The 13,888-nt window shown below is 28.7% G+C and overlaps 1 protein-coding gene across 1 annotated transcript; it reads right to left on the bottom strand.

Annotated features, from left to right (window-relative positions):
- Positions 1–2,677: 2,677 nt before the first annotated feature.
- Positions 2,678–12,540, bottom strand: LOC149514984 (disease resistance protein RPV1-like). The gene is made up of 7 exons (XM_089742953.1): positions 12,065–12,540; positions 5,991–7,167; positions 5,567–5,917; positions 4,588–5,469; positions 4,034–4,481; positions 3,434–3,564; positions 2,678–3,329 (listed from the first exon to the last, which is right to left on the bottom strand). Exons 1-7 carry the CDS (start codon positions 12,538–12,540, stop codon positions 2,799–2,801), a joined length of 3,996 nt encoding a protein of 1,331 aa, XP_089599079.1. The 3' UTR covers positions 2,678–2,798.
- Between the last annotated feature and the right edge of the window lie 1,348 nt (positions 12,541–13,888).

A 13,888-nucleotide genomic window follows, 5' to 3' on the forward strand; every position in this document is an offset into this window, starting at 1 on the left:
CTTTTATGGCATGAAATGGCAGTTTCATTTTATCTGATTTTGAGTTTCTCCTTCCAGAAAGGAGCGATGGCCCCGATGGAGGTATGTGAGGGATTAGGTCTCTTTGATCTAATGAACAGGAAATGGCACATACAAGGTACTTGCTCGCATAGAGGAGATGGCTTCTATGAAGGCTTGAACTGGTTGTCTAGAACTCTCAAGGATATGACAGCTGCTTGGTATTCCTCACTGGGTTCATCATCATTCTAATGATACAGGTTGGGAATCTTTCTCTTGCCTATATGGCATTAAGACGGATCTTGACAACGAGAAAATAATTCATCTTCATTCTTCTGGTACATCATCAGAGACATTAAAGCTTGTAAGCCAAGTTTAACCATTGGGAAGTCCGGAGATTGTAATCAAAGTTTTGTTTCTTTAGTCTAAAGCTGATGATAGGGTTGCTTCCCTTTCGCCGTATGTGTATATTAATGCAGTTAACTACTTCCAATGAAAGAGTTTTTAGATTGAGCCGTACAAACGCTCTTGTATATAAAGTGGAAAATGTTTGTTAATTCTCATTTTTTATCTCATTTTGAGATCTTTGTTACAAATGCTGTTCTGTTCATAGATGTTGGGGGCAATATTTTTTTTAAAGAAAAAACATACGACATTAATTTTCACTTGGTAAAGTTGTGTGACATTTACTTATAGAGAATGAAGTTTATTGAGCATGAATTTTATATCTAGCCAGTTGAACCAAATGCGGGTATTTTACATTAGTGGAAGTATGCTACAAAATCTTATTTTCTTCTAACCAAATATTTTTATTCATTAGACTTTAGTTTATTTACTTTATTTTTTAGTGGCGTTTTGTCAGTGAATTTAGATTTTTGAAAAAGTGATTTCAAAAAAAATATATTGAAAGAAAATGTATGATTTTTAGATTTTATTAACCTTAAAAAATATAAGATTTTTATATTTGGTTAGAGGACTATAAAATTATCCAATAAAGTATTTGATTATATTATTTTTTATGACACGTAAATAACACATGATATTCATAGTATTTACATGAATAACATGTGAATAAATTAATGATTTGTTTAAAATTTTATTTATTTAACATGTAAATTGTTCATTTAATATTTTTATTAAATTATTTAAGTAAAAGTATTTAAGGTTTTATTGTATATATAATATATGTAATAATAAAATTTAAGAGTTTTGAAAAATAATTTTTTCTTATATTTTCAACAAAAATTACATTTTTATTTTAAAAATGTCGTCTTTATTGAAATTCGAAATTTTCTTTTCATATTTTGAATAAATATTGCATTTTTATCTTGAAAATGTCATTTTTGTTGAATTTTAAAGAATAAATTTTTGCATATTTTAAATAAAAATCATGTTTTTTTTTCTTAAAGATGTTGTCTTTGTTTAATTTTGTAAAATAGTTTCTTTTTTATATTTTTAACAATGATTGCATTTTATCTTAAAAATATAATTTTTGTTAAATTATGATGATTAAAAAAAACCAACATATAAAATTACTATGTTTCAAAGATAAATAACATTTTTTATGTAGTATAAAAATGTAATTAAGTGAAGACAAATGGACTAAAATTTTTATTCTCTTTTGAATCTAAAAAAAATTCAAAGAAATGAGAGTTTTTGACTTTTCGTATTTTTCGTATTTTTTCCTTTTCAAATGCTATTGGGAATCTTATAAAACTTCAAAAGTCACATGTCATAAATCAAATTAAAGAATCAAATTACAAAAAGAAGGTTTCGATAAAAAGTTTTAATTTTCTCCCAACCAAATGCCTCTTGGTGTTTTTTTTTTTCTTTTTTTTTTACTTGTTTGTCTTTATTAACAATTAGGACGTCCTTGAATATTACTTATTTATTAATATTAAGTGCATTTTGTATTATATATTTGTAATAAATAATTATTGAGTTGAATCAATCGAGCTGAATATTATTTATTTATTAATTCTAAGTGTATTTTATATTATATATTTATAATATATAAATATCGAATTAAATCGATTGAGTTAGATTGAAAACTTAAATATTAAAATCAAGGTTCGGCTTGAATTTTAAATGGGTTTTATATTTTTTATCAGGCTCATGAATCTAATATTTTTGTTTAAATCCTTTAAAAATTTGTGTCTTTGAGTTCAGACAAATACTCCAATTATTGGGTAGATTTAATGTAAAATAACTTGAGTACATAATAAGTATGATTTTGTTTTTAACTCTTTAATTAATTTGTTTCTAAGGAAACAAAACTCGAAAGAAAAAAAAAAAAGAAATAAGAAAAATTTCAGTCCCAAACCTAGACTTTTGCCAATTTGCTGTTGACGAAGGGGAGAATTGCGGAGCTGAAGGTCAAAAACTGAAACGCCACTTGGGACGCGTCCGCTAATCATGAAGCTGAGGGCCACAATCATTTTCCCAAGAGAATCAGTTTCGATTATTAAGACTTAGGAACAGAAATATTGAGAATCCCAAAAACATTGTTACAACAGCCTCCAAATTTGCGATAAACTATGCATTTGGTTGAACTCATCAAGAACTCCATCAGCACCTTACAGCACTTACAGAACTATCAACGTTCAACTTTAATGCACCAACAGGAGGGGACTCATTGCAAGGTTTCTTTATCAATGAAGAGAAAATATCAATATCAGTATCATACAAAAAAAATCACAGATGAAAATACGACAGAAGGCCATTCTCCTTTACGCTATCCAAGCCAAGCGAGTCCCGATTGAGCCAAAAACTTGATTTGCTCCAATGAAATCCTATATTAATCAGCATTTGACTAAACTGTGCATCCTATATAAGTTTCTTTGGGATTTGAAGAAAAAATAAGAAAAAGCCATGGAAAATAAACTAGAACATTTACTCATCGATTGCAATTGACCAAGAGAGTTGCACTTGTCAACTGGCTCATAATCATATACGAGGTCAATACCAGAGTATAGCACACGTGAATCTGAAAGCACCGTGAGGCTAATATGATCACCAGCTTCTAGTTCATCGCCCCTAAGTTTCCAACTAGTTAACCAAGTTAAGGAGTTCTTGGTTTCAGGGATTCCAATAAAATGTTTAGAATAGGTCCACTTTGTACCTTTGGTCTCGTTCACAATTTCAATTCGTGGTAAAAATTCAAATGTCTCATCATTGTTGGCAACAAAAATGAAAGTCGATTTTAGCCCGCTAATCTTTTGATCAGAGTTTGGGGGCACTGTAATTGAAACGTTAGACGGCCTGCCAGCCCCACGATATGGAACATCAATAATTGCAGTAACAGCTGTCATTATCCCACAATCGTGAAATACCTGTAGCATTGAATTGTAGAATAAGTTATTAAAAAGAAAACCAAAACAAAAACAGAAAAAGTGGCAATATGAAAAGTGAAAAACTTGGAAAATGAAAAGGGAACCTGTGGGAAAGCAACCATTTCCGATTCATCTGAATAATTGCAAATTTGCACTTTAACATTTTCATAGAAGTCCAAACTTAGTAAGTGTTCGGTTAGTTCCAACTCGAAATATCTTGTTACAAGTTCATTGCCTGAAAGATGTGATAAATAATGTGTTATTTATATATCAACATTAATGATAATCAAGTATCATGTATATCCAAATATTAATTCAAAAATTTAGATATCCCTAATTTTATTATCACTAAAGTAAATTATATGAACCACTTGCATTAATGTATAATCAATTATCATTCTTTATTATATAAAATTGTAAATTTTAAAAATATTATAAAATAGTTTATATAGATATACCGTTGATAATTCAACATGAAATTATATAATCTTATTTATGATTATATTGTTCAAACACAGTTCTCCTCATATATCTTATACTAAGGACATTTTTACTTTACTTTTATTTTCGGTAAAAAGAAAAAAACTAATAGTTAGTTGTAGTTAATAGATAAAAGCTTTTAAAATTAAAATTTTAAATACTCTCAATTTGGTTAAAAAAAAAAAAAACAGATTAATTACCATTCCTTGCCGTCATACTCATACCTGGAATATAGTGCGGAAAGTCATATTCATATCTGATATTGTTTTTTGATTCACATGTAGCACCAAATTCTCTAACATTGAAATGAAAGTTTGATACTGTGCAGCTCACGAAGTCGCCACCTTCCAACTGGAAGCCCATTGTTGGCCAATGGACTAACCATAACATTGTGTTATTGTTGGTTTCAGGAATTCCAATGAAATTAGAGAAATAACCCCGCATGATCTGCTTGGTCTCATTAAAAATAAAAAGACTTGGTGGAAATTCGAAGATTTGACCATTAACGAGGGAAAAAACGATGCATAAGTTGAAACAACTTATCTTTTCACCAGAACGAGATGGTGCTGGCAAAGAAAAAGCAATCCGAGGCCCTTTCGTGCGATGTTCAAACCGAATTGGAACCTCAATTCCTGAAATAAATGTGCTAGTTATACTGCATTCATGTATTACCTGATCCATCAAAAACGTTAGTTAATTAGGAATATATTGATCAAGTAATATAAGCAAACAAAAGATGACAAAAGATATAAAAACTTAAACGAGATCGGGAAAAGACCTGTGGGGTAGTAACTATTTTTGTGTCCGTTAGGTAGTTAAAAAGTTGCACTTTATTGCTGTCAATAGAATCAATGTTGAATATGTTTTTAATCTGTTCCACTTCAAAGTTTTCAGTTGGTTCTAACTTGAACACACCTTCAACCTCGGCTAGCTTTTCACATCCCAAAATAATGCACCTTTTCCAAGACATTAGACATTCCTGACTTGAAAGCACGTGCGTTAATGGAGACGATGACATGTAAACCCCCGTGAGTGGACTGAATATTGGAAGCTTTGGGATCAGTTGGAGCTCTGAGCAAGAAGTCAGTATAAGTTCATTAAGCTTTGTAAGGCTACTAATGCTCTTAGGCAGGCTATGGATTGGATTTTTACTTAAACTTAAAAACTTCAAGGAAGGTAAGCTGCTAAAATCATTGGGCATGACATCAGTAGAAAGTCTGCAACTTTCAAGACTCAACTTTACCAAAGAGCATGGTAAAGATGCCCAAAAGAAACCCAAGTCCTTGCTTCTTTTCACTGATAGCCAAGACGTCCACGATTTCGATTGATATATGGCAGTTCCATTTAAATTAAGCACCCTTAATGATTTCATATTTTGCAACTCTCTAGGAATATCATCAAGTCTTGAGCAACCAGATAAAATAAGCACTTCAAGAGACAATAGCAAACCAATTGTTCTTGGAAGTATCAAAAGGTTTTTGCAACCTTTAAGGCTCAAAATAGTAAGTGCCTTCAGCTCACCAATGGATTCATCAACCTTAGTCAACTTTATGCAATCTTTCAGCATCAATTTCACAAGACTTGGAAGTCCTAAAAAGTTTGGGGTTTTGAGAAGGCCATGTGAATGATTTAGATTAAGGATCTTCAGATTTGGAAGACACTGTAAAAAAGAAAAAAAAAACTCTTTTTAGAAATGTGTTATTGCTTCAAAAAAAAAAAAAAAGGAAAGAGATATTAGCGGTTATCACTTATCATACCTCAGTATCCTTCCAAAAATATTTTACGTTACTGTTACGCATGTCAAGAACAACTAGCCTCTTAATATCAAAATCTGTTGGAAGAGATTGTAACGGAAATCCATGCCAGCGCAACCATATTAAACCTTTGGGGAAGTCTTTGAAGTCTCCTTTAAGTTTTACATAATCTAACTGAAGTAGTTTAAGTCTCTGCATCTTTGCAAATGCTTCAGTTTCTATATCAACCTCATTTGACATGACAAATCGATTTTTTGAATGCTTTGCAAAATGTAGGCCTGGAGTTGTCCGTTTAGACTTGTTTTCTAGCAATCCTTTTAAGTCAACAGTGAGAGACTTAATTGTTTTGGAACCCTGGATCAGAAAGTGTATCTTAAAAAAAATTGAAAAAAAACAGTTGTATGATAAAAGTTAAAAAGATATATACAAGAAACAAGTGGATTAAAATAAAGTCTCTTACAATTTTTTCTCTTATTACATCGAATGCGTCCTTGCCCCACAACCTACTGCGTTTTCCAGGATCAAAAGATTCTTGGCGAATAATTTCCTTTCCCATATCTCTAACCATTTGATGCATTATTAGCTTGTTTTTTTCATTAATAATTAGGAGAGACCTGCCTATGAGATTTTCAATTCCAACTGTTGTATAGAAACCACAACCATCCAAAATTGTAGCTGTATAATCTCTATCCTTCCCAATGAATAAGCAAGCTATGTCAAGGAATAAATTTTTATCATGATCATCTTGAAGGGAATCATAGCTTACTCGTAGAATCTTTTGAATTTTGCTATCAGGGATTGCTTCTAATTTCTCCAATGCACTTTTCCATACACTCATACTTTTGCTAGAGAGAGAAGAACCCAAAACTTGAAGAGCTAATGGAAGCCCAGCACAGTAGTTGACTATATTGCTTGCATACTCCATAAAACTCTCAGTTATAGAATTGTGGCCGAAGGCATACCAGTTAAAAAGTTGAAGTGATTCATTGAAAGCTAATTCTTTTACTTCAAACACTTTGCATAAGTCTCCATAACTGGACGATCCTTTCAAATCAAACATCTGGGTAATAAAAGGACCACTTAGCAGATGTCGACGCCTACTAGTTAGGATGATTTTACTTCCTGGAAAAAAGGGTATTCGCATTCCAATTATTTTAGTTATGTTTTCCAAATCATCAACATCATCAAGAACAATCAGAACTCTTCTACAACATACGGCTTCGTTGATCTTAAGAATTCCATCATCTGCACTGTAGATTTTGTTTGCTTTTCCCTTTAGGATATCTGAAATAAGTTGTCTTTGCAAACGAACCAAGCCATTGCGCTCTTGAGTCACTTCTCTAACATCTGAAAGGAAACTATAACCTTCAAATCTTTGGATGTTTTGATTGAAAACAACTTTGGCAAGGGTTGTCTTCCCAATCCCTCCAATTCCACAAATTGTTGCAATGCCAGTGTTATTTGATCCATCTTCCTCTATCCACCGATTAATACGTGCCACAAGAGAATCTATTCCAACCAAATAAGGAGGGACGTATAAAGCGGTGTGATAGAGCTTATTTTGAATTTGGTTAACAATATCTTGAATGAATTGCGACTCATGGCTACAAATTTTTAAAGATAAGTGTTAAATTATTCAACATATATGATCAAGGTATTACATTTTAAAAAATTAAGAAACAAACAACATAAATTAATAAACCAATGCAAATTTTAATGAAACTTACATGCGATAAAACATGAACTTAAAATTTAAAAGTCTTAAAACCTTCTCCTCTTGAAGGTCTAAGAAAAGTTTGTTGGTTTCAATAAAATCACATCTTTATCCTTAGTCATTATAACTTTTTTCTTCTTGTGAAATTTAATGTGGAATAATATAGGATATACTAAATAGGAATGTGAATCAAAAGTTTCTAAAGGCAATAATAAATATGTTATTAATGCAATTAAGGCAAGTTCTACCAAGTGGGAAGTCCTAATACAAACCTAAGATGCTAATAACTTACTAAGTATAGAGCCAAGAAACCAACCCAAAAGATAATGAAATGTCCCAACAAAATCAAGACAATCAAAGAGCTGAGAACATAAAAAAAAGCATAGCAGCAAAACCCAAGTGAGAACCCCCTATAAAAGAAACCGCAGCATTGTGCTAGAGAAAAAAAAAAGAATTAAATAATATTTTCATTCGACTTCCAACGTTTATTGATCAATAGCATCAGAAACACAACTAGCTACTGTCATAATCTACCGTTCCTCCTATTCCTGTTCTATAAGTTTATTGATAATTACTCATTTTCATCTGCAATTGAGGCTATTTACATTTTTTTTTCATAGACTTGATGAGAAGAAATTTGTTTTTTCATCCACAAACATTTAAATTTCGATAAAAATTAACAAAATAAAGCCCCCAAAAAACAGAAAACAAAGCATAGATTTACAGCAATTCAGTAAAAAATCAACCTCAATCAAAGATCAAGAAGAAATTATTGAAAGCAGGTAATAACAAAAAAACTTAAAATTACCTTTTTCTTTGTTTAAGTTTCTGCAAATTTGTGTTGTATAGGACTTAAGAAGAACTGAAGCCTTGAGAGATTTTGCTTCAAACTCTAAAATTTCAAAAAACCCATCCATGAGCACTCCATGGGCGTGGGTTTGGGGCTGTGGTGGTTAGATTAGACAAGAACTCAAACGAGCCATGGCTGGTTTGAGTCGAGACAGAGTCAGGTTTTGAAGGGTGCAGCAGAGGGGGGTGGTTCATTCGCACTTCTAATTGCAAGAAAAATTTGGATGTAGTGAGGAGTTTGGTGGGGGTTAGGCTCAGTCAATACTTAACCAATAAAAAATTAGAGGGAAAAATAATGGGTTAAAATCGAGAAGTTTTGACAATTTATTTTCATTTAGATTAAGAAATTTAAGATTAAAAGTTTTAATGGAAATTTAGAAAGAATATTATTTTATAATTTAGATGAAAAAAATATTAAATGATTAATATATTAATTTCATTAGTTATTAGCTTTGATTTTTATTAGGATTTTATTACTCATTTTATTGTTTTGATATTTGTAACTTGTTAAATTTCTAAATGTCAATATTTTACTATAATATGCCAAAAAATTGTAACTAATTTTTTTATATAAATAAAAAACTTAGATTTTCATTAACTACTTTAAAAGTCATATATAAGTTTTTATGATTATAATTATAATTTTATATTTTATAATAAATTATGTAAATTTGAAAAAAATTTATGATTGTGATGATATCTATTATGTTTACAATCATGATAAATATGATGTAAAAAAAAAATCCATGATCATAATTTAAATCATAGTTTAATTATTGATAGCTTCAACTTCGTGAAAAAAAAAAAAAAAAAACTCATTTGTGTACCATTATAAAAAATGCAGATATCATCTGTAGTGATTACAAGAGGACAAGGAACACAAATATTAACCTTAGTATGGATCTACTTTCTACTCCAGTTAAAGATTTTATTTTTCTTCTTTTGTTTAAGATTTTTCAATTTATTCTTATCAATATATTATAGGCACTCATCATCAGGCTTGTTATTAACGTCATAGTCATCGTCTTTACATCAACATCATTATTACCATAAAATTCAATAATAAATTTGAAGAATTGGTCTGATCACAATTAAAACTGATAATTTCAGACATGATAGATTAATACCATATGAAAATAACACGAAAAAAATTATATATGTTTTTTAAAAAATATATTTTATGTTTATTTATATCGACACAAATTTTGATACGATATAATTTGTATTTTATATGCGTTGACATGTTTAAACATGTGACACAATATGAATAACATGTTTAATTTAATTTTGTTACATGAGTACATGTTTAGAATATTTCACATGTTTAATTAACACATTTAACACATTTTTTATATTTATTTTAATTTAATATAAACATAAAAAGATTATTTATATTTTTAATCTTTTAATTATTATACTTAATTAACTATTTAATATTATATAAAAATTATTTTAAACATTTAATTATGATACTCATTTAATAATTATTATAAAATTATTTTTATATTAATAATATAAATACATTATAAATATTAATATTAGTCCTATACATTATTATTTTATTTTTAATCTTTAATAATTTATCATTTTGAATTTGATACTAAAAATTAATATAGTTATGTAAAATATATTAAAATTTAAATATATAAATATTAAATATATATTAAATGGGTATTAATTTTTTTTAATATGTAAGTACTTTTTTATATTACTAATATACCAAGTTTATTAAGTTGTAAATAATGAATAGTTTGTAGTTATTCATTATTTTAGTTATGTTTTTGTGTATATTAATATTAATCATGTTTATTTGTGTGTATTTGTGTTTATTCATGTATATCCATATTATTCATGTTTATTTATGTTGTGTTTAAATAGATTAATTATACACGTGTTAATCGTGTCTATCGCGTGTAATACGTATAATAAATGTATTATGTTTGTATTTAAAATTTAAACATGTTTTATAATTCATGTCATTACGCGTATCAAATACGACATGAGACACAATATGAAAACATAAATTGTCAAATCTAATCACAATTGTCCATCCATAGAAACTATCTCAACACTTCTATTGTTATCCAGTTGAAGCATACCATTCTCGTTGCAAAGCTTGCCTGACATTTCTTTATCAAGGGCTTTCTACACTGCACGCATACAAATTAACCAATAAATACTACTTTGATATAGGATTACATTAGTATCCTTTGAAGATTAATCAATATTTAAGGATTTCTTATATTCTTTAAGAAGAAGAGGATTAATCTACATGTTTTGCGAATTCTTTGATCAATGATTAAAATTAGAGATATAAAAATAAATACGAAACCAAGTGAATTTCGAAAACAACCTAAAAGAACGATTGGACTAATCAGCTATAGGCAGCTCAATTTGAGGACTCTCATCAAACCTTATCATTATCATGCAAGGTGTTCTTATGAATAGGAATGTTGGAATTTTTTAATCTAAAAGTTAATATATGAATGTAAAAATCTTGAAAATTTGAAAAAAAAAAAATCTCTCAACAAATAGTCATTTTATTAGGAAATAATATATAGTAAGTTTAGATTTTGTTAAAATTTTATTGGCCAATGAATTATTTGAAAATTAAGTTTATTTAATTGATAGACAAACTTAATTGGTAGGAGTTTTTAGTCAATAAAATTTTTTTGGTAATAAAGTAATCGACTCTATTATATTTTAAGCATTAGAAATATTTTAAGAAAGGTGTAATTTTTATGTGATCTGTAAGTGAGAGATGTACTTTTTTGTGAAAGATTAATGAGGTTATGTGTATGTGAGAAAGAGTTGGGGGAAACATTATGATTAGTTGGGACAAACAATAATCCACATGCGTTTAAACATTAATGAGTAAGCATTAAAGCTAAGTAATTTGTTTCAAGGTTTGGAATGTTTCTTTATGGTGTTTTATATATTTTGTAATTTTTATATTTATAATGAAAATTTCTTTATGTGGATGTTGGCAATGAGTATTGAACCACTTTAAATATTACATTTTGTGTATAATTTATTTTATATTGATTTCGTTGTAGAATATATTTCTATTTGAAAATCGCAACAATATATTTATTTAATTTTAATTATAAATATTTAAAATATTAAATTATTGATATAAAATCACAATTAAATTGAAAGAGATTAGTTTTAACTTTTAAAAAGAAAGGCTTGGAGGGCCCGTCTTGTGAACAAAACACCTTTGCAAATAAATAGAAAGAGAAGATATAAGAAAAACAAACATATTCTATCAAGAAAAAAAAAAAAAAAAGACAAACATATAGGGACACATACACACACATGAATCTTATACTACCCGCATAAATTTTTTTTTTTTGAAATACTACCCACTTAGAATATTAAGCATAAAGAATTTTAAAATGTGAGGTAAAAATGATTAACTACAATAAACAATCTAAACTTATAAAATGTAAATAGTTGAATTAGTATTAAAGATTTGCAAAGTTATGAAAAATTTAAATAAAATAATAAAATTATGACATATTAAAAAGGATATATTAATAATATTAATTTTACTTTTCCAAAAAATTAGGATTTGAGTTCTACATTTTAAAATTTTTTGGTTATCACTAAAATTTCAATTCAACTTAAAAATCTTTTATATCTATTTTTTTTCTCTCCTAACTAATTATACCTCTAGTATACCTACTTTTTAATGTATTCAAGTAATATACGACAATTAAAATTGCAGCTTTTTCTATTTTCTCTTCTTCTGAAATTATTTTCTGACTTTTCATTATGGATTTATAATAATAGACAACAGAATTAATGTCATGAAATAATGGACAATTGGGCATGTAAATTAAATTTGCAATTTTTAAGAAGGGAGTATGCAATATAATATGGAACTTAATTAGTTATATATATACATGCTTATATATATATATATATATATGTACCTATCTTGTAGAACCATGCCTCCAAAATTCGCAACTTCTTTTAAAGCAACCCTCCATCTTTGTACCTTATCCATTTCGGATTTGAAACACTCTTCATGTTTGGCAAATGCTTCTGCATAACTCCCTGTCTGCTTTTTTACTTGAGTTGGATCAACATCGTAAAAAACAGGTAAAACAATGTGTTGAGAGGATTTCTTACATTCTAGTATCTTCACAAGTTCGTTAAGACACCATGTTGATGCAGCATAATTCTTTGAAAATACAATGATAGAAATTTTTGATTCATGTAGAATTGTCTTTTCAATTTCATCCTTTATATTTTTCCCTCTCTCGATCTCTTCATCATCTCTAAATGTATGAATTCCTGCTTGCACCAATGCCGTGTAAAGGTGATCTATGAAATTTTTACGTGTATCTGTACCTCTAAAACTCAAGAATACATGATAAGTACATCGAGAAATTGAGGTGGAGGCCATAAAAATCCCGCAAGAGAATCAAGATTAATTGGTACTTGAAATAAAAGTAGAACAACTTAACTATATGTTATCAAAGAGAAGAATGCAATAAGAAAAATGAAGTCCTACTATATTTATATAGAAGAAAGTCTTTGCATATATATATATTGAACTCTTTATTAATATTTGAAGGAAAAAAAACTATAAATGAAATAAAAAATTTTCGATCTCATACGTTTGACCTCGGCTTTTGCCTTTTTTTTCAATATGCCATTAATATCGGACAATGACTTTGCTTTTCTTTTTCTTGACATGGACATGACTTAATAATTTTCAAATGACTGGGACCAAATACTTTTGCCGTTCTCTTATTCCACACCAATTTATACGAAAAGAAAATCAAGCAAAGTGGGTCAATCCCTCCACCAATCCGCAACTCAACTGGGAGAACAAAATTGAAATAAATTTATTTTCTTGACGTCCACCTAAATTGAAAGCAAATTTATTTCCAAATAAATTTGTTTAAATTTTCTTCTCCCAGTTGTATGATCGATTGGTTTGGAAGTGGAGGGATTGACCCGCCATAGATTGGAAATGTATTTGCTTGATTTTCTTTTTGGTATAAATTGGAGTGGAGTAAGAGACGGGCAAAAGTATTTAATTAATTTGGATCCACTCATTTGCAAAAGATAAGTGATGTTCAGGTCAAGAAAAACAAAAGCAAAGTCATTGTCTGATATTGGAATTTTTTTTTATTTCAAAAGAAATGAAATAAAAAAAAATTCCAATTTCCAATTTCAGACCTAAACTTGAGCATATTTCAATGTTCCAATATGATCCAATTACTCTTGCTTTGAGGCGTAAGGGGATTTTAAAAGGGTTTTGCATATCCAATGGATGGATTTTTAGGATGTTTTAATCATGGATGCTCTACCACACCTTTTAACAATTTCAAAATTTATTCTTTAAAAGTTTTCTTTCATTAATTAAACTCAATACTTTTATCCCTACACATTATTTATGATATTATCATTTACCTTTTTTTGGCTTTTTAAGTTTTCAGTAAATCATGTGAAAAGGTTTGCAACTTTGACCTAATATTTACTTAAAATAGGTCACTTCTTATAACTTCTTCATGAGTGCAGTAAATTGACCCTAATGTGTCTCAGATAGCCCAATCTTGTAAACTTTTATTTTCTTTAATTTATTTTTGTACTTTCAATTTTCATTTCATTTTCATTCATCCATTGCTTCTCTTCTTAATGTCCTCTTTTTTATGGTTGTGATTTAGGTTGAAAAGGAAACTATGTTAAGGATATAAGTGATGAGGTAAAAACATCTTTTCTTTTTTTCAATGAAAGAGGTAAAC

The sequence above is a fragment of the Durio zibethinus genome, chromosome 14 (genome assembly GCF_047325235.1).
Source record: "Durio zibethinus cultivar Kanyao isolate XHJ-2024 chromosome 14, ASM4732523v1, whole genome shotgun sequence".
Taxonomy (NCBI): domain Eukaryota; kingdom Viridiplantae; phylum Streptophyta; class Magnoliopsida; order Malvales; family Malvaceae; genus Durio; species Durio zibethinus.